We start from the raw sequence: 20,746 nt of genomic DNA, 5'->3' as shown, positions 1-20,746 counted from the left end.
CCATTATATTGTATTTCCTAGTCAGTCATGAAGCACTTCTGTTTTCTTCTACTAAAACCGGCGTTAGGCCTTTGCTAAATACCTCTCTAGAATACCTACACCCAAAAACACCTACTTCTGGCCTGGAAAGTCTTGGTTTTGTTTCGCCACTTGTCTCTCCACGAGTTCAATCAGAACCACTCCGTGACTGTTACTCGATTGGGTTCTAGCAGTGCACACCTACAACTTGAATCGTCAGAGCTGCAAGACAGACAGAACTCGTTCATTGCCTGCTGCTAAGCAAGCTTGTGATTAAGAAAAAAAAGAGAAATCACGCTCTTTCTAAATGAGAACTGAACACCATTAAAGATTAAATATCTTTCCACCTTATCAATGCTAACTGTTAACAGATTTCACAAGCAGGTATTAAAACAGGGTTTAGAATGTTCTTGTAAGTGTATGTAGCATTTTAGCTACTACAATGTTTTTCTTTGCCTAGGTGATGCATAAATGTAGTGCTTCTCCATTTCTAGTATACTTGTGTTTTAAAACAAGCAAGAACACATGGCTTCCACTTTCTAATGTTAATAATTGCTGAGCATTCTTACTATTTGCAGTGCAAACTCTCTTGATTCCCATGCAGCAACACTGTTAAATCAATGACTCCTCATTTATTTTGGCAGTGCCATCACCTTTTCTGCTGCCACATGGAGCCTTTTCCTGTCTGATCAGTGCCGTTCTTGCTTGTAGGCAGCCCCAAATGCTGGATATGTAGTGGGTGAGTCATTGTGAATGTAGGAAAATACAAAGCAGTTAAAGCAGCAAATATACCAACCAGGAAGAAATTGAGCACTGTGTTCGGGAGTGACGTAGCGGAGCAGAAAGCAGAAGTGAAGCACTGAAGTTTATGTCAAGAGCATCAGGTTTAACCAATGTGGACAGACAGGTTGTTACTTTCTATTGGTGGGTTTTACAAAACAATTCTCTGTCTTCTGAGAAGTCACCTTCGGTAGCTGGGATATTTCATCCCTTGGGATCCCAGGGTCCCGTTAGTCTGTTGGGAATATTGTGCAAGGAAAATCTGCCTAGATGTTCTACAGAGCCCAGGATTTTAAAACTTCCATTTCCTCTCCTGTCTAAGGCTTCCAGCATGGTCGGAAATGTGAATCTGTTTGGCAAGATGTTTTCAGACACCAGGCCGGCTGGCTGCCGTGTGTGGCTCTGCTGTTGTGTCACGTGTACGTGATCCCAAGTGGGATCCTCCAGGTGTTGTGGTGTCCTTAGCAGCTTGTGCTCTCCTGTATGCATTGTGAGATCAGAAGTCACGTCTTTGACTGCTCATCTTCAGGCGTGGCTTTGGGCAAACAGAAATTCAGGGTGTGCAAGGAACAGAATGCATTCTGGCCAGGGGTTTATCACACAATGGACTGGGCAGCAGAAGAAGGAGCACCTGTTGGCTGAGCTGTGCTGTGCACACAGGTTGACACCGAAAGCTGTGTCTTTTTTAACTGCGGATCCTTCAGAGTATAACTGATGAGGAAGAAAGGGAACTGGTTTCTGTGGGTTGCGTGAGTCTTAAGAAGCACTGGAGAAGGGAAGGAACTGTAAACTGAGTTGAGGAATGGACGTTTTTGGGTGCCACAAAGATAAAGGATGGCTTTGCCACGAGCATGGGATGGATGTGCAAAGTGGGGCCAGTCTGTGCTAAGGAATGCAGAGCGTTAATCCAACCAGAAGGGTGGGGAATTAAGAAGGCAAAATTCCATTGCGGTTACTGTCTTCTGGTTAGATACTGAATCTTCTAAACCTTGATTTAAAAATGGAAAACAACATCATTAAGCTACCAAAAAAAAACCCCGTAATGTTGAAAGCCTGTAGAAAGACGAGTACTGAACAACAAAGTCTCTGAGCTCTTAGACAGTTTGATTTCCTACATGTCAAATTACCTTATAAAATTACTGTATCTTCCTGATTCATTTAATGAAGCGATTGTTCTGTTCTGATGGCACTTGGGAAGAACAGAGATGCCTTTTCTCTGAATTGCTCATGTATAAATACGTCACCTCGAGATTTCTGTGGATTGAAACGTCTCGATTGCTCTGCAGGCAGTGGGAGCTGATGAGTGAAGCTCTTCTTTCCTGGTCAACTGCTGTTTTCCAAGTGCTGGCCTGCGCTCTGAGGGGTCACTCAAAGAACCTTGAGGCAAAAATGTATGTTCACAAAAGAGAAACTCTATGGTAGCAGTGCCCTTCTCCTGGTTTGTCTTCATGTTTCTCACTTGAGCTGTTTGGTATCTGTGCAATGGTTTCAGTAGTCCATTGTCAGGGTGTCCATTGCACAGCTCTGTTTTCGGGTGCTTACAGCTTGGTTTTCAATGCTCTGCAGTAGGAAGGCCTGGTCGAAACTTTCAGCAAGTTGTTTCAAATTATTTATTTTCACCATTTTTCTTTTTTTTTTTTTCCATGGGAAGTAAATGAGGAATTTTGGTGGCAAGGGATTTGTGTCATCTAGTTCAAAATGGCAACACATGGGCCTTGAGAATTGGTTTTGGCCCGTGTGCAGTGAATGCTATCCACAAGCTCGTGTTAAGCATCCAACCTGCAGCCTCGGATACGTATTTAGGTTTGCTTTCAGTTCACTGGGTACATAAAATCCTTTCGTGTATAAATGTATGTACAAATATCAAATGTCTTCAAATGGTAACTTTCTGGAAAACAAAATCTGTTGGATATGGTGGGGAGATCTCCAGCAATTCATGCAGAAAGAGCACAGCACTGCAACTCCTCTAGTGTTTAAGCCATCTATGGGAGCAGTTAGGACTGCTGTCTGCAATGTGCGGGATGAAGCCCGCGTTTCCTGGGATCTTTTCCTCCTCCCCTTCTAGAACAAGTGGGGTAGGGACAATATCAATATGTCAGAAGAGAGAAAATGAACAACAACAGAAACAGAACTTATTATCCAGCATATATTGAAGCAATTGCAATCCTCAGTGACCACTTTGTGATGCTGTAGAGTTGGGGATCTCACGGAACACTCTGGCTTCAGAAATGCTTATCCCTGCAGCTGGACACACAGCAGTCGGGGTACTGAGGATTACTGGTCATTTCTGATAATGTGCATCACTTACCAAGCTCTCATTTTAGGTTAGGTATAACTCATGAGATCGTTCCAAATGGCAGAAGCGTGTGCTTGGGAGTTGTTTGTCCCAGTGCTTTGGAATAATTTAACTTATTTTGTATATTGCAGAAGATGTATATTGCTTAGTATGACACTTACTTTAAAAAAGAAATGTGTACAGCTTCTGGGGGAAAGAATAGGACACTCTTAAGTAGAGAAGAAGTTTTTATAATTGAGGATGTGGTGTAAAGGCTCCAGGTATAACTGCAATTAAAAGCAAGTCCCACAGCTTGGGTTTTTGACTGTCGTTTTGTAAATGCTGACACTCCGCACCTGAGCCTGTGATCAGGAGAGGGGATGATGATACAGAAGTTAGAGAGGACACGTGCTTAATGAAGGCAGGTGTGTCTGCAAATAGATCTACTATTGCTACGTATAACCCCAAAGGTTACTAAGGAAAACTGAAAGATAGAGTTGCTCTATTCCTTCAGTTGGTTTACTTTGTGCACTTGGCAGCACTTTGTGTATAGTCAGTCTCACTGGTTCCCCAGGTGCAGACCGAGTTGGTTTCTCCTGCTGTTGGAATGCTCTTTCCATTAACAGGAGATGGGGAATGGGTGGAGGGAAGCGGAATGGGAAAACGCGGATGCAAGCCCTTGCAATTTGCAAGATGGGTCTTGGACAGGCCTGAAAACTGCTTCTGATTTGCCCTTTAAAGACTGTACTTCAAATGGAAGGTCTCCGTGTGGAGAATCATCTTGACACCTCCTTTTCTCATCGTGACCTTCAGAGCAACAGGCAAAGCTGTTCACAGTCTCTTTCCTTGAGAACAGTTCCACCAGCACAGCGTGGCGTGGAGAAGATCAGGATCAGTAGAGCACTGTGACAATGTTTGCCTTGGGGATGTTGGTTGGAGTCCACGCAGGTTCCTTTGTCCTTTGTTCCTCTTCTTATGTCCCACATGACTAAACTGATTAGTGATACTTAGATTAGTCTGTCAGAACTTGACTTAAATGATCCTGAGGGGATAAAGTCCTTTTACTAAAACATGCAATAGGCCTCATTACCAGTGCACTGTTTGTTAGTTAAAAGTCCTTAGCAGATCTGCTACTCAAGTTAGTGGTAGAAGAGGAAATCGAACCATACAGCTATATACCTTGTTTAGTTTTCCATTTCATGCTCATTATATGGACTCTAAAGTCTTGTACAGTATCTGATGCCTATGCTGTATTCATTACAATGGTACTCCTCCCCCTAACCTGCACTAACACGATTTGTTTTTCATGCCAGTCAGGTTGCTAGTTGCTAGCCCTGCTTCACAGATCTGCAGCAGCCATCAGATGGCATTCAACTGATTCAAACACCTGACGTCACCGTTGGCAGTGTGATGGTTCTCAAATAGGAGCAGAGTTCTAGGTGGATGCTAGACAAGCGCTGGGTTTATTCACAGTCCCAGATAGCATAGACCAGGTAATTGCTAGCAGAACGGCTGTCCTCCAATTCCTGCCACAATTAGATCGAAACTGCCGGATAGGTTAAGATCTCAGACACGCTTACACGAAATACAGTCTTGTCTTACTCCTGTGTGCTGTTTGTACGTTCACAGAGAAATCTGGAGTTCCTTAACATCACTCTCGTTCACGCTTGGCCTCGTTTTTCTTTTCTTTCTCTAGAAGTCCTGCAAGCCGAGCTCTGTGCAGAGCTTAACCTGTGCATTTCAGAGTCCTGAACCTCGATTGTTAAATCTCTTCCATCGTGACTTGCTCCAATATCAAAGGGAAAGGACCGAGGGGACGCACGCTGTGTGTGCGGGAGGTGGGGAGAGAGACGTTGAAAAAACTGGAATTGTTGTTGTTGCACATAAATTGGGTGGTGCTGTCACTGTCCTTCCCCCCCCTCGCCAGAAATACCACGTGCATGAGAAACACGATGCATTAAAACCTTTATAACGGAAGTCATGGTGGCCTCAGTGCTCAAAGGGTTAACTGCAGTTTAATAACAGCTCATGTTTTTAGATTTGCAGTACACAACTGTTTAAATACTGTATTCCTTGTAAATGAAGTAAAAAAAGAAAAAAAAAAATGTTAAGGCTGGTGCCAATATTTTTGTTAATGAATTGTTCAGCATTGTCTCACTACAGTCTGGTCAGAACTCTTTGTGTATAAGCTGGGCCTGAAGCCATTTTATAGCTTGTAGGCCTAATTGTGTAACTTTTCTTTCATAATGTTTTTGTTATAATATCTACTGTCATTTCTTTCATATAAATATGACATGTAAATTGTCATAATAAAAAAAAAAAAAAAAGAAATAACTGGATGTACAAAGTATAATGTGTATTGAAGCAACGAGTGCTCTTTCATGGTGGTCGCCTCCATCCAGGAGGGATTTCTTTCAACATAAGCACCAAGAAATGGCTGCTGCTTTTTCCCAGCAGTGGCTCAACGGCTGCCATGGGAATGGAGAATTCATGGTTGGCAGTAATTTTGTTAAAATCCAGTTTTCCTCTCCTTGCCCAGCTCTGACTGACAATGAGGAAGACCTGATGGAACGATTCTTGCAGTTGTTCATCATTTTAAATCCTGACTTCAGGGCGATGTTGCAGTCAGTTGACAAAAACCAGGAGCGAGGATGGAATTCAGCATTTGCTTGAGGCCACATCGTGGTTTTTATTTGCCAGTGGTGAATTCTTGAAGGTGAGGGCCCACCCAGCACTTAGCAGTACTTCCTGCCATGGCCATGGAGTCCTCTGCTAGGCTTTGCTAGCAGACATCCCTGAGGTTTCCATGTGGTACTAAGAAGAGGAGCTAGGTTCCTTTATTTAGTAAAGACTAAATGTATGTTGGCAGAGAAGCTGTGTGGCAATGAACACTGACAACATCATGAAACTTAACTGGAAGAAATCAGGGAGAGAAGCATGAACCGGGAGAAGTGTGATTTCTCTCAGCGTTAACCATGGAAGCCTGCTGATCCTTTTTCTTTTCCCAATGCATGTGTGGTCAGAGCCAGGCTGTGGTGCATTCCTGTAGCGATGAGAGCTCCATCCTCTTCCTTGAAATGAAATGCCAAAGTTTTACATTTGTGTTTTCAACGGCCTGAGCGTGATGATGATTATCGTGCACTGAATGCTGAAGTGCTGTGCAAGCAGTGAAGAGAGTCAGGCACGGTGAGCGCTGTGTGCTGTGCTAAGATGGCTCTTTGCCACTCTGGGTGGGTGCTGGCTGATCCCTCCTGGCTCTAAACATGTCTAAATCCCTTTTGGACATCCAGGGTTCACTCATCAGTGTGGGGGTGAATGCTGAGTAGCTTTGGTAAGCTCTTAAAGCCGAGGAAAAGAGCTTTCAAATGGTGCCATTCTGTTCCGTTTGTGAACTTAGAGGAATGTCTGCCTACTCGTGCTAAACTGCCTTAAGATTCAAGACTTGGCACTGTGTCATGAAGTAGATGGGTCTTGTAAACCAGGACAATGTGGCTTTTTCCTCCTAGCCTCAAAAGCAACCTCTCAAGCTGGGCTTAAACCACGCTTTTACCCGTCCTCTTCAGGGAGGGTGGTCCGTGACACACGAAAAACGCATTTGTGTGCAGGAGGAGAAATGAACTCTGTATCACTCCACCACACGGGCTTAATTCAACTCGAGCAACGCAGAAAGATTCATGTAAAACCGTTGGAAGGAGCTGTGACCATTTCCAGCTGGCTACAGAAGAGCTGCAGATCTCCATGGCAGATGTGGACTGTCCAGTCAGGGAACGCGGGATGAGAGAGCAGAAATGCTGATTTCTAATCCCTGAGTGCAGTGAATGGGCGTTTCATACAGCTGCACCTCACCCCGCCAGCTGCTGCCGCCTGGGCTGTGCTCAGGGACAAACTGTACCACTGTTTCTGGGTGAGCACTTCGGTATCGCCTTGGCACGACACACATGAAGATGGTTGAGAAGCTTCAGCTTCCTCATCTCTTCCCATCTCAATTCTTGCATTGTTTAAATGTCACTTCATTACTGAAGTTGCTTTGATTTCTGCCAAGGTCGTTGTTTCTATGAAGAGTAATTATCGGTTTAATTAGAATCCTAAATGGGTAGGAGTGGCAGAGTGCTCACAAAGAACCCCTGGTGTTCTCATTGCCCCTGGCTTCTTCATACATTCTCTTCTTCCAGATTATTCTGCTGGGGCATTTTGCTATCAAAAATTATGAGCACCAAAATCCAGAGAAGGAAAAGCATTCAGTATTTTGACGGAAAAGTCTGTCAGCGATCAAGAGGTGCCTGGAGCATGGCCTCACAAAGATGCTTCAGCCTTCTGCCAGCCCTGAAGCGCTCAGGCCTAGAGAAGCGGTTGCACCAGATGGTCTTTGAAGGTCCCTTCCAAATTAACCCCTCCCCTCCTCTCCCCTTTCCTCCCCTCCTCTTTCCCTCCCCTCTCTCGGCCAACGACAGCACGCGATCGGCCACAAGATGGCGGCGCTGATACACGGTCCTCCTACACCATAGAGTCAAATCCAGAGCGGCCCGACAACGCCGGCACTTCCGCTTCCGGTGACCACTGCTTCCGGCGGCGGAGGGAGGAGGAGGGGGTGGCTGCGCCATGAGTTTTCTCAAGCGGTTCCCGCCGCCGGCTGATGGTGTCCGCCATCGGCAGCCCGACACGGAAGCGGTGCTGGCGGGGCGCAGCCTGGGCGCCGGCACGCTCTACATCGCCGAGAGGTGCGCGGGACCACGGGGGGGTGAGGGCTGTGGGGACCGCAGTAGGCCGCGGGGAGCGCGCTGAGGGGCAGCTGTGTGGGGCGCAGCCCTTCCCTCGTAGCCCCTGGCCTTCCTTCATGGGGCGGCAGAGCTCAGCGCTGCCCCTCCTCGCGCTGTGAGGAGCCGCAGCCGCCTGGCTCAGCCCGCTGTGCTCAGGGCCGAACGAACCGAGGGCCCTCAGCCGCTTCTCTTGTGTTAACTTAATTCTGTGGGTGCTGCACGTGGTCACCAGGCGTTGGTTAACGTGTTCCAAAAGGCGATAACTGAGATGCTGTCTGAGCGCTTCAGTTATCGGTTTTCAACTAAAAGAGGGGAAATTCAGGTTAGGTGTTTGGTAGAAGCTCTTTACTCAGAGCTTGGTGATGCCCTGGAACTGCTGCCCAGAGAGCTGTGGGTGCCCCAGCCCTGGAGGTGCCCAAGGCCAGGCTGGATGGGCCCTGGGCAGCCTGAGCTGGTGAGGGGCAGCTGGGTGGGCTTTAAGGTCCCTTCTAAGCCAAGCCGTTCTATGATTCCATTTATGACTTCTTTAGAAGTTCGGAACCCCAGCTTGTTCATTAAGGCAATACACCTTTCCTTACTCTTTGAAAAGTGCTCTAAATGTGGTGCAGTTGACACGGTGGAAGGAAGAGATGCCATACAGAGGGACCTTGACAGGCTGGAAAGGTGGGCCTGGGTGAACCTGATGAGGTTCAACACAGCAAAGTGCAGCTTTTCACTTGGGCCGGAGGAACCCCAGGCATCCATACAAACTGGAAGGAGCGGTCCTTGAGAGCAGCCCTGCAGAGAAGGACCTGGGGGTTTTGGTAGAGGAAAAGCTTAACATGAGCCAGCAGTGAGCCCTTGTGGCTTGGAAGGCAAATGGTATCCTGGGCTCCATCAGAAGACAGGTGGCCAGCAGAGAGAGGGAGGTGGTTGACCCTCACTACTCTGTTCTTGTGAGGCCCCATCTGGAATACTGCGTCCAGGTCTGGGGCCTCCAGTACAAGAGAGACAGGGAGCTGTTGGAGAGGGTCCAGAGGAGAGCCACAAAGAGGATCAGGGGACTGGAGCACCGCTACGAAGACAGGCTGAGGGAGCTGGGCTCATTCAGCCTGCAGAAAAGAAGGCTACGGGGTGACCTCATAGCAGCCTTTCAGTACCTAAAGGGAGCCTACAAACAGGAGGGGAACCAACTCTTTGGAAGGGTTGATAACTGCAGGACAAGGGAAAATGGATCCAAGTTGAGGGAGGGAAGATTTAGGCTGGATGTCAGGGCAAAATTCTTTACAGAGAGAGTGGTGAGGTGCTGGAACAGCTGCCCAGAGAGGCTGTGGATGCCCCGTCCCTGGAGGTGTTCAAGGCCAGGTTGGATGGGGCCCTGGGCAGCCTGGGCTGCTATGAAATGTGGAGGTTGATGGCCCTGCACGTGGCAGTGGGGTTGGAGCTTCGTGATCCTTGAGATCCCTTCCAACCCTGGCCATTCTGTGATTCTGTAAATTGAATGCATTTCTGCAGCACAGAGAAATGAGTTGTCACACTGCTTTCAGACTGAGACGTTCCTGAAGTGGTTAGTGTTATTTGAGGACTTTCAAGCCACTGGAAGTTGTTAGTGCTGTTTTATCCCTGCTGACGGGGAATCTGTCTGGAATTTCAATTTTAATGGCTGTTTATGAGGGTGCATGGTGATAGGACAAGAGGGAATGGTTTTAAACTGCGACAGGGGAGGTTTAGGTTGGATATCAGGGGGAAGTTTTTCACAGAGAGGTTGGTGAGGCACTGGAACAGGTTGCCCAAGGAGGTTGTGGATGCCCCATCCCTGCAGGCATTCAAGGCCAGGCTGGATGTGGCTCTGGGCAGCCTGGGCTGGTGGTGCACATAGCAGGGGGTTGAAACTGGATGATCATTGTGGTCCTTTTCAACCCAGGCCATTCTATGATTCTGTGACTGTTTTGTTGAGCTGCTTGGTTGCAGACACGATGGCTTCTGTTTGCACAGCATCTGCTCTTGCTGGGTATGGTGCTGTGTTTCCTTCTAACTTGATTTCAGTAGATGTCACAAAGATCAGCATCTTTCAAGCAGCTGCCAAACACAGTTAGTGTGGGGTATCTGTGAATGGTGAAATCACAGAGCTGCATCCAGGGAGGGTCAGGGGGCTGTGAGGAAAAGGCTGTGCCCCAGAGGGCAGTGGATGTGGAGCAGGCTGCCCAGGGCAATGAGTGCCCTGAGTGATGGAGGGAAGCACTGGGACACCGCTCTCAGATGGAGGTTTTCTCGAGGAACGGTCTGGGACCTTTTCACTGGTTTTGTCCTTGATTTCTGCTGCTCAGTGTTTCTGTTCGCTCTCACGGAATCACAGAATATGGGGCGTTGGAAGGAGTTGGAAGGGTCCCATGAGAATGACTGAGCCCAAGCCCTGGCTCCACACAGCACTGCCCAAAATCCAAACCTGCTGTCTGAGAGCGGTGCCAAAATACTGAGCATTTGAGGGCTGAGATTTGAGAATGTTTGATAATTAGAGCAGCAAACGATGCTCTGGGATCTCTGTAGTCGTCTTTGGTATGGTGGATATCTACAGAGAGTGGGAAACGAAGAAGTAAGGAGAGAAATTCAGTCTTCCATCCAAATGGGGTGAAGCTGAGATGTGCTTGAGGTGCTCAGGTTCACGTTCTGTAAGGAAAGATGGCCTTTCCCTTCAGCTTTGAGATAGGCTGTGGCAAGGTTGTGCTGAGGCAGTTCAAGGATTGCTCATTAGCTCAGTAATTCCCCAGAATGTCTCACTTTTTGGGTTTGGTTTGGTTTCCTACAGGTGTGAGTCGGGTCCTTTTATTCTTCTCTTGATTTCTAACTTCTGTTGGTGGTTTTTTTTTTCCTATTTTTTTTCTTTCCTCTTTTTTAGCCGTCTGTCATGGCTGGAAAACTCAGGAGTTGGCTTCTCCTTGGATTATCCCACCATAAGCTTACATGCTGTCTCCAGGGACCTGAATGCGTACCCCTGGGAGCACCTGTACGTCATGGTGAATGCCAGGTTTGAAGGTAAGCCCCACCAGTGCAATCCCTTCCTCAAAAAGGGAACAAATTCCAGTTTTTAAAGCTTAAGCTCTTAATTCAAGTGATATCTTTTCCTTTTTTTTTTTTTTTTTGTAAGAAGTGGGAGATCATTATTGTGGCATTGAAGTTTTACCCTTGTTTATGCCAGTGTTCTTTGGTATCCCAGCACGTGAATGGGTACAGCCAGGGCCACTGAAGCAGGTTCTCTCCTTTCTTAAAGCCATTTCAAACCACTCTGTTCTGCTGCAGCCTCCCTGTGATTCCTGTGCTTACGTATCATTTTTGCTTCATTACATTTATGCTAATGTTTCCACCCTCTGCTCCGGCTTCCTGAGTTCCTGCTGTTTGCCATTAGCCTGGAAGCCTGACTTCTACTTTCTCCTACATCTTGCTTTTATTTTTTCATTAAAAAAGAAAGACAGTAATTCATGTAATTAAGCTTAATAGATATTCATAGCATTCCCAGTTCTGCCAGACCCTTTAATGTTTTTAAGTCTGATTAACTCTGCTGTATCGTTTGAAGAGCAATGAGTGCCAAGTCTTGAGCTGGCCTGAAGAAAGATGTTATTTCCAGCTTCTAATGGTTACAGTGGTGCTTGGAAACATGTCATCTTTCCTGTGATAGCTCCTAAAACCTCAGTAAAACCTCAATAGATTGACGTGAAAGAATTCTGGCCACGGTAGGTGCCCAGCTAGGGTGAGCCTGAGTGTTCAGCTCTCATGTCTGCCCCTGGCCTGTGGATTTTAACTGCTGAGTAGTGTTACATGGAAATGTCTCTGCTTTGTAGGCTGCAGGAGTCTTGATTTCAGTCAGGCAGGATACGTCCTGTTCGTCCTCGGATGTTTTTGTAATGCTCTGTGTGTATATTTGCCTCGTCCTCAGCCTTAGAAGAAGGCAGGCAGGGGTTGACTTGGTTGAAAACAAAGAGCTGGACGTAGCAGCAGCAGCAAGCTGAGCCTGGGGAGCTCAGTTCCAAAGGGATTGGGTGAATTCCTTGGACACTGCATTGTTTGGGGTAGCAGGCTGGCAGCTTCTTGGCTTCTTCATGTTCTTCATGTTGCCAGTTCTCTTTGTAATGAAAGGCACTCTTTGTGGAACAGCCTTACTGTAGTCCTCTCTTTCTGTAGAAAGTAACCACGCAGTTCTGAGGCTGTCGGTTCAACCTCCCCAGCCACAAAGGGATGAGCTGCAAGCTGTGTTCTGTGTGGATTTTGTTTTTACATAAAGTAGAACGTCGTGTTTTTGCTCAGTTATTCAAATATGTGGTGCACAGAAATCAGGAAGCAAGGTTTCACCCGCAGCTGACTTGGGCTGTGAGGAGACTTTCTGCTTCATTGCCTTGCTGGTTTGCTAAGAACACGCGAAATTAAATCACAGATCACAGAATCACAAGGTTGGAAACGACCTGCAAGATCATCTAGTCCAACCACCCTCCCATTCCTATCAGTGCCACAAGCACTAAACCATCTCTCGTAGCTCCACATCCAGGCACCTCTTGAACACTATCAGGGACGGCGACTCCACCACCTCCCTGGGCAGCCATTCCAGTGCCTGACCACCCTTTGAGAGAAGAAGTTTCTCCTAATATCCAACCTAAACCTCCTCTGGTATAACTTCTTGCCGTTTCCTCGGGTCCTACTATTTGCCTGGGAGAAGAGGCCAGACCCTTTTGCACCACAACCTCCCTTCAGGAAGTTGTAGAGTGCAATGAGGTCTCCCCTGAGCCTCCTCTTCTCCAGATTGAACAATCCCAGCTCCTTCAGCCGCTCCTCATAAGACTTGTGCTCCAGACCCCTCACCAGCTTTGTTGCCCTTCTCTGGACACGTTCCAGGACTTCAATATCTTTCCTGTAGTGAGGAGCCCAAAACTGAACACAGTACTCGAGGTGCGGCCTCACCAGTGCTGAGTACAGGGGATGATCACCTCCCTGCTCCTGCTGGCCACACTATTTCTAATGCAGGCCAGGATGCTGTTGGCCCTCTTGGCCACCTGGGCACACTGTCGGCTCATGTTAGCCGAGCATCAACCAACACCCCAAGGTCCCTTTCCTCTTCGTCCACTCATCCCCAAGCCTGTAACGCTGCCTGGGGTTGTTGTGGCCAAAGTGCAGAACCCGACACTTGGCCTTGTTAAACCTCATCCCATTCATCTCAGCCCAGCGATCCAGCTTACCTAGATCCCTCTGCAGGGCCTCCCTGCCCTCAGGCAGATCGACACAACCTCCCAGCTTGGTGTCATCTGCAAACTCAGGGTACACTCAATCCCTTCATCTAAGTCATCAATGAAGATATTAAACAGGATGGGCCCCAGTACCGACCCCTGGGGGACACCACTTGTAACAGGTCTCCAGCTAGACTTCAATCCATTGACCACCACCCGTTGAGCACGGCCCTCCAGCCAGTTCCTTATCCAACGGAGGCTAAAACTGTCCAAGCCACGGGCAGCCAGTTTCCACAGAAGGATACTGTGTGAGACCATGTCAAAGGCTTTGCTGAAGTCCAGGTAGACTACATCAACTGCCTTTCCCTCATCTACCAGTCTGGTCACCCAGTCGTAGAAGGAGATGAGGTTGGTGTGAGTGTGCCTTCTGTCAGTGTCAGTCCTCTGTGAGAGGCCAGACTGGAAATGGGCTGATCTGATGGCAGCAGCGCTAGGGATCCCTGATATCTGAGACTTTTAAGAAGTTAATGATTTTATATGTACCTCAACCACTCTGCAGGTAAGTGATAAGGATTCTAGATTACATGAACACTGTAGGAAACTTGGCTCCTCAAATTGAAAACAGAGTTCTTGTGTGCATTGCACGTTTTTCCAGGCTGCTGTGAGAGGACCTTGTTGTATGTATTGTATCCAGCATGGATGGGAGCGGGTTTGTCGCAGACTGTGCCCAGGTTCCTGATTAGCTTACGATTCTAAAGGCAAAACCTGTCTTTTTTTGAACAAAATAAACATTTTTCTCTTTAATCCTGAAGAGGAGGAGACGAAGGAGGCCCCCATGGCTGAAGGGGAGGAGGAAGACAGCGATGACGATGTCGAACCAATTGCAGAATTCAGATTCGTACCCGGCGACAAATCGGCCCGTAAGTGAAGGGAAGCTGTGCTGCACCCGCTGTGAACGGCACGTCCTGCAGTGTCTGTTAGTCAACAGTGTCTGTTAGTCAACAGTGTCTGTTAGTCAACAGTGTCTGTTAGTCAACAGTGTCTGTTAGTCTGCTTAGCATTGCGTTGGGAGCGTGCTGATGTTTGATGCTGCCACTGGGAGCCAATCATATCTTGTCTTGTAGGCAGCTTTCAGTTGGATCCACGTTTTAGGAATGTGATGCATTAGCTACTGCAGGGGATCCTGAGGAGGGTAACCAGAGGCTGAGTTGTTGCCGTTGCCTCTGCTGAGCCTTTGTTGTCAGTGACAGGAAGCATGCATGGAGCACCAGGCTGCATCTAGGAAGTTTTTTTCCTCTGGCCTGGCTGCTGGCTTGTTGGATGATGAGTGTGAGCTCGGTGGCCATTCTGTTAAAATAAAAGTCTCTCATCACTCATTCCAGAATTTCTTGCTGCTGCCTGTGGGGTATTAATGGAAAAACAAAGAAGGTTTTTCTCTAAATCTCTGTAACTGACTGCCTTGATGTGTTTTTGGTACTGCTGCCTTTAGTATCTTATGTTTTCAGAATCTGGTCACGTCACGTCTGGTCACCAGCTGTTGTGACTTCATAACTTTGGAGTGTGCCAGGCCCTTAATGTCAGATCAGACTTCTGATTTTCAACTCATGCAAGCAGAGCAAATATTAAAATGCAGTGTAAGAAGCTGCTTCTAGCAGCATCTTAGCTGAAGTTGCCACTTCCTAGCTGAGGTGGGAGCCTGATTCTGCAGGTGTGGTTCCTGGAAGTCCAGCTGTGCTGCCAGCTGCTGCAGGTTCCCTGCTCCTCAGTTGAGAGGTGCCAGCCCTACTGAGCACTTGTGCTTCACAGCAGCCAACTGAAAGCACTACAAGGTAACTACTGGTGTCTTTCTTTTGGGCTGCTTGCTGAGATGATTCTGTTTTGTTCATACAGTGGAAGCCATGTTTTCAGCAATGTGTGAATGCCAAGCTCTGCACCCAGACCCAGAAGATGAGGATTCAGACAATGACTACGAAGGCGACGAGTACGATGTTGAGGCCCGCGGTTCGTAAGAGTTGTTTCTTTCCAGATACCTTCGGTACCTGGTACAACTTCTGTGCTGTTAGGAGACTGTTTTGATCTCTTTAAGTTGTTCTTTGTGTATTACTCATCTTGCCCAAGCATTTCTTGTGCAACAGGCACAGTATAAAACATGGAAATCCACAGAAAATCTCTAACCGAGTGTGGCCTATCGCTGGAATTCAGCAAAAAATGTTCTGATTCTCATAAGCTGTTTGCAGTGAACATCCTAGCAGGAGTGTGTGTTGTCCTACTGAGCCAGACTCCTCAGTGCAGGTCTGATAAACGTGCCTTTGTCCTGCAGAGCTGGAACAGGGCGACATCCCCAGCTTTTACACGTACGAGGAAGGACTGTCACATCTAACGGCAGAAGGTCAGGCCACACTGGAGAGGTTAGAGGGCATGTTGGCCCAGTCTGTCAGCAGTCAGTACAACATGGCCGGGGTGAGAACAGAAGACTCCATAAGGGAGTTTGAAGGTAAGATGCTCTTTTCTCTTCCTAAAGAATGCATGAGAGCAGTGGTTCTCCACTCTGGTGTCCGTGAACACCAGGACTGAGCAACTACTGTGCTGTGGGTGATGGCAAACCATACTGGATGTATGGTTTTATTTTTCACAGCCATGGGTTGTAAAGATGGCAGTGGTTCTGCATGCAGTACGTTGCCTGTGATGGGTTGTGGGCAGCGAGGGTTGCTGTGGTAAAGATTGTCAGTGGGTGCCATTTCTTCTGCTTGGAGGAATTCAGTGTCACCTTTGCTTCATATGCACTGCTGTGTCACATGCCACTCTGTCACACTGCCCCTCTGCTGCCATCCATTGCAATGCAGCAAAATATAATGGAACATCTGTGGGAAGGTTCAACCTCTGCTGCCTCACCACACCACCACCGTGCACCTCTGACACTGTGGGCCAACAGAGTACAAGAGGAGGCATTCCTTTTGGAGCAGCTCTCGTAATATACACAACATCATTAATAAAAATCCAAGTGTTTTGTTACTTAGATAATATTTTTCTTAAAACATTAAGAAAAGCAAGAAAAACATAAAACTAGTGACATATTTGACCTTGTTTTTGTGAAACTAATGCATCAGGGTCGTTCGCTGGCAATGGTTGCAGTTCTCAGTGAGCTGTCAAGGTGTTCATCAGGGATTTTTGATGTAATTTTGCTCTTCCTGTACTCCATCCTTGGCAATTGTTCACAAGTGTGCGTGCTGCCAAAAAGCCACGGCACGAATGTGGTGTGGTTTGAAGCAAAGGATCTTGTGCTCTGGTAAGAGAAGTCTTAGGGAAGTCTGGTAAAGAGACATGAGTTGATTTTCTGATCACAACTCGATACATGCCATTTGAAAATTGGCTGGTGATGTATTTCTATCAACTGAAAATGGTGTTGCAAACATTAGCTGATGAATTTTTTGGCAATCTTAAAAGCTATTCTCAAATTCCTTTGTGAAACAAGCTGCTGCACGTTCCTCACTGGTCAGAGCTGACGTATAGAAATGCACACAACTGTTTGCCAACACTGTGCCCTGCTTTCAGTTGATAGTGTTAATGGCACGTGAGAATTAAAATAGAAGTGAACATCAGTCATTTATGTCATTTATCTTTGAGCCATCTGGATAAGTTTGATGAGCCATCCTGATGTTATTTGCTGCTGTACCACTGCTTGGTTTTCTGTGCTTATTCGTATCCCCAGGGCTGCTCAGTTCCAGACCTGCTATCTAACACAGGGCAGTTTTCCTTTTTCTCGACTTGCTGGTTGCTGAAGGCAGTTTCAGAATGAAATCTGGCCTCTTTCTGCTTGAGCCTAACTGATGCTTTTTAAAGGAATCACATTCGTAACACGGAACTTTAATTTAAAAATTATTTTAAGTCTGATGCTGAAGTCCTTTATTAGGATAGAATGACTCGAGGTTGCAGGAGGTGGTGAAATCTTTAAGGAACCTACAGGTACACCTGAAGTAAGGCCATGGACTTGTGAGCACATCAGTGTCTTAGGCCACGTTCTGAAGTTCAGTCGAGGCGTTTCCTGCTCTGATCATCTCTTGTCAGCAGAGGGCACTCGCTCTCTTCTGCGTGGTAACACCTGCTGTCCTGCCTGCATTTTGTGTAGCCTTGGCTGTTCTGTGTTGTTTTCCAGATGGGATGGAGGTGGACATTGCACCAACAGTTGCAGGGCAATTTGAAGATGCAGAAGTTGATCACTGAGGAGGACGTATGCTGCTGTAAGTTCTTCTGTCTTCTGACAGCAAAGCTTTTCAGTCTTGCAGAGCGTTTCATCTCTAATTTCTGTAAAGGAAGTAACTGCAGATCTGCAGGAAATGCCTTGTGGTATCAGAAGGATGGTGACATAGAGAAGGAAAAGGTCGCTGTAGTTGTTGCAGGTATGGGGAGATGCTCAGTGATCTGTCACACAGGTGTCCAAAACTGACTGTATAAGCATCACCCTGTATGGGAATGCGTGTCTGGAAGATGGGTCAGCTCCTCAGTAGGTTAAAATTTGTCTCATCTTGAATGTTTTTGGATGCTGATATATGAATTTTGGAGGCAGTACTAGGAAGTTACTGTCCTCAGTATCCACCATTTCACCCTTGGTGTCTGAGCCTTCCCAGGGCTTTCTAGGGGCCAGAATGATCCATAGCACCACAAGTCCATCTCTTCTTTCACTCTAAGTGGAGCAGGAACTCTTCCTGATTGAACCTATCCAGCCCCCTGGGTGGCACTGTGGTCAAAAGTGCACTATGGAGAATCAGCACCCTACTTAGGTGTTGCTGTGCCCTCTTGCCTACCAGCACTTGTACTGCATCACTCCTCTTGTGGCATTACAGAGTTTGTTTCCTGGCTAGTGCTGGATGGGAGAGGAAAAGCAACTTATCTGGGGAGTGCAGAGCCCAGTGGGGATGTGATCTTACCCCTCCTCCAGCAGTGCTGCATTGTCCCACCTCTGAACTGTCCCACTTGAAATGCCAGAGAAAGAACTTGTGGAGCAGACTGCGAAAAGCTGAGGGGAAGAGGAATGGGGCAGAGGAGGAAAGGGCAGAAATAGGAAGAAAGCTGAAAAAAGTCAGTGGAAACGGGTCAGAAGTAGTTGGAGATTATAGTGGTACTGAGGAAGAGTCTGCAGCTCTGAAAAAGGCTGTTATTTGGTGTAGGAGTTCTTCCAAATGAAGTCTAGGTTCTGGTTGCCCTACGTCTGAGCAGCTGCCTTATTTGATATGAAATAAGGTTATGAAATTAAGAAAACTCTTCAGCTGTGGTTGTTGCGACTCGTAGATTCTGAATGAAAAGCTTGGCTCTGATGGCTGTCTCCAAGATTATTTCTGCCCATGGTTTTTCAAGCTAAAAATAAGAATACCCATCTGTTTTAAATTCAGATCTGAGTGCTTGTTGTGCTGGTTTTAAGTTAAGCAGGTTCAGGGTTCTGGCTGGGAGCAGATCTCTAGGGAGCCTGACAATGCAGGTAGAAGTGGTTTGGATTGGTCTCCTAGCAGAGCACACAGTGCACTGTCAGTAGTTGTGGGCGGTGGGGTTCTCCCTGCTGCTCACCCTGGGAGGTGGCTGGCTGCAGGAGATCAGTACTGCCAGAAGTGGATGGGTAGAGAGTTCTTTGGCTTGCTACTAAGCTGCTGCTGACCTCAGGATGGAGCTGATCCCCATCAGGATGGATCAGGAGATCTGCACGTGCTGTAACAGGTGTTACACCGAGGCAGCAGCTCAGGAGCTGAAGAAGCTTTTAAATGCAACCATCCACCTCCCTGAGTCAATGTAATTTAAGGAAGCTCAAAACTGTGGGCTGTACTGCAGCAAGAACTAACAGAAGGTGTGACGTAGGAACAGCTCTAGGCCTGTGCTCATCATCCTAACAAGCCTGAGCATGAAGGCTGCTCGCTTCCACGTCCTGAAAACAAGGGCAAAGAGTCTGCTGTTACTCTCAGTAATCTGTGGAGCAGCTCGGTCCTTTTAGCTTCCTGAACTGCAGCAACAATTGGCAAGGACGTCCTGCTGGTGATCCTTCAGAGAGCAGTGTCCTTGTGGGTGCTGCTGGTGCACGTCGCTGCTCGTTACCCAAATGAGATGTGGCAGCTGCCTGCAGAAGCTCCTGGAAGACTTGCTGATGCGAGACATGGGCAGAGCTCATGTAACAAGAGGTGTTTTGTCTGTCACATCACGAGGCTGTTCTGAGCAGTGCTGTGTCTGTGTGCTGTGAGGGGGCTTCCCAGGCACAGGCACACAGCAGCTGACCCCAAGTGCTTGCTGTTCTCAGCTGGTCTGAGTTCAGATCCGCTGTCAAAGGTGAAGATGATGCCCAGCCGTTCCAAAAATGAATGCATTTGATGTGAAGTGCTGTCTGTGGCTGTGACCAATGGATAGTTGCTGCTCTATGTAAAGATTACTGATCTCTTCTTTTAATGCCAATTATGTAAACTTTGGTGTCTTGTATCTTTCAGATTCTTCTTGTGGCACTTCCAGAGTAAGCTGTAGAACTGAAGGCGTTGCAGTGACTGTTGGCAGTTAATCTTTAATGGCTCAAGCTCAGACATCAAGGTCTATAAATGCTTTTATATATGTTTAAAAAGGGTTTGACATTTGTGACCACTATGGGGTTATTTAAAAAAAAAAAAAAAGCAAAACAAATGAATTCTCTCCCATCTAACCCTTGACTGGGGCTAACCAGGGGTCATTTGGAAGAAGCCTTTGTAGGAATTCTGGGACTTCAGAAAGAAGAGTGTAAGTAGAACAGAATCTTAAGTTTGTCCTGGAATTCTCCATATTTTTGTACCTTTGAGTAAGTGGAATAGAATGGCAGTGTTACCATGTGAAACTGGAAGGAAATAAGGTCAGCCATGAATTAAAAGCAAAGCTAAAGGTAATGCCCCTCAAGTAATTGCTTTTGTTGGTTCGCTGCTGTCCCTCTGAATTCTCTGGGAGCAAAGTTTGGGTAGTAGAATGGAGATGGAATGAAATCTCTCAAGTCCTTCAAATGAGAACTGTTTTGTCTTTGTATTAAATGTTAACAACGTTGTTAAATAAACTTAAGATTTTTGTATCTCACAGTCAACTCTGCATTGCCATTCTCAGTCCTTTACTTCAGCAAGCTTCTGGCAGCTCTGACATTGGCATCCATTGGCTTGTTAGCACTCTAAAAGAATAATTAAAAAAAATCAGTGAAGCCATTTCCAGTGTTTACCCACATGTGAGAATATCAGGGCCAAACGTCTGTACAGTGCTGAGAGGTTTGTTCTGCTTCTCCCGTTTCACTTCTCTCTGCTTGGTGCTGTTTTCGTGCTGGAGCAATGGCAGCAAATTTATTGTTTTGTTTTGTTTTTTTTCCCCTGGAAGTTTGATACTAAATGTTGTCCGTTTTGATTTGAAGCTGACTGACTTCAAAATTTTTTTTGCAACATAATGAAGTTGGTAAATGAAGAGTTTTCCTTCCCTGTCCTGTGCTCTCGGAGTGTCACAGAGCGGTGCTGTCCGGCCTGGTATGTTGGGTTTGGTTTCAAGCTATGTGAAAACGAGAACCAGTCTGAATATTTGCTGATTACTTCAATTTGAGATAGTTAAAAAGTGAGCTCTGTTGCTGACTAACAAGTATTCAGCATGTCAGGCAACAAGACGTTCTTCGTGAAACTCCGTGGTCAGTTTTGAAATTCAGAGCACAGTGAACACGCAGAAAATCTATAAGCTAATACTTGGAATTATGGATATTCTTA

The 20,746-nt window shown here is 46.7% G+C and overlaps 1 protein-coding gene across 1 annotated transcript; it reads left to right on the top strand.

Moving 5' to 3' along the window:
• The first annotated feature begins 7,631 nt into the window (after positions 1-7,631).
• CLNS1A (chloride nucleotide-sensitive channel 1A) lies at positions 7,632-20,091 on the top strand. Its single transcript, XM_042862539.1, has 7 exons — positions 7,632-7,791; positions 10,706-10,842; positions 13,832-13,939; positions 14,910-15,020; positions 15,340-15,513; positions 17,173-17,257; positions 19,481-20,091. Exons 1-6 carry the CDS (start codon positions 7,673-7,675, stop codon positions 17,238-17,240), a joined length of 717 nt encoding a protein of 238 aa, XP_042718473.1. The 5' UTR covers positions 7,632-7,672; the 3' UTR covers positions 17,241-17,257; positions 19,481-20,091.
• Positions 20,092-20,746: the final 655 nt, after the last annotated feature.

This window comes from Lagopus leucura, unplaced genomic scaffold (assembly GCF_019238085.1).
Source record: "Lagopus leucura isolate 7727_CA_CO unplaced genomic scaffold, USGS_WTPT01 Super-Scaffold_702, whole genome shotgun sequence".
In the NCBI taxonomy this organism is placed as follows: Eukaryota; Metazoa; Chordata; class Aves; order Galliformes; family Phasianidae; genus Lagopus; species Lagopus leucura.
Note: the sequence above shows the minus strand (reverse complement) of the source record. Positions and strands in the feature narration are given on the sequence as shown.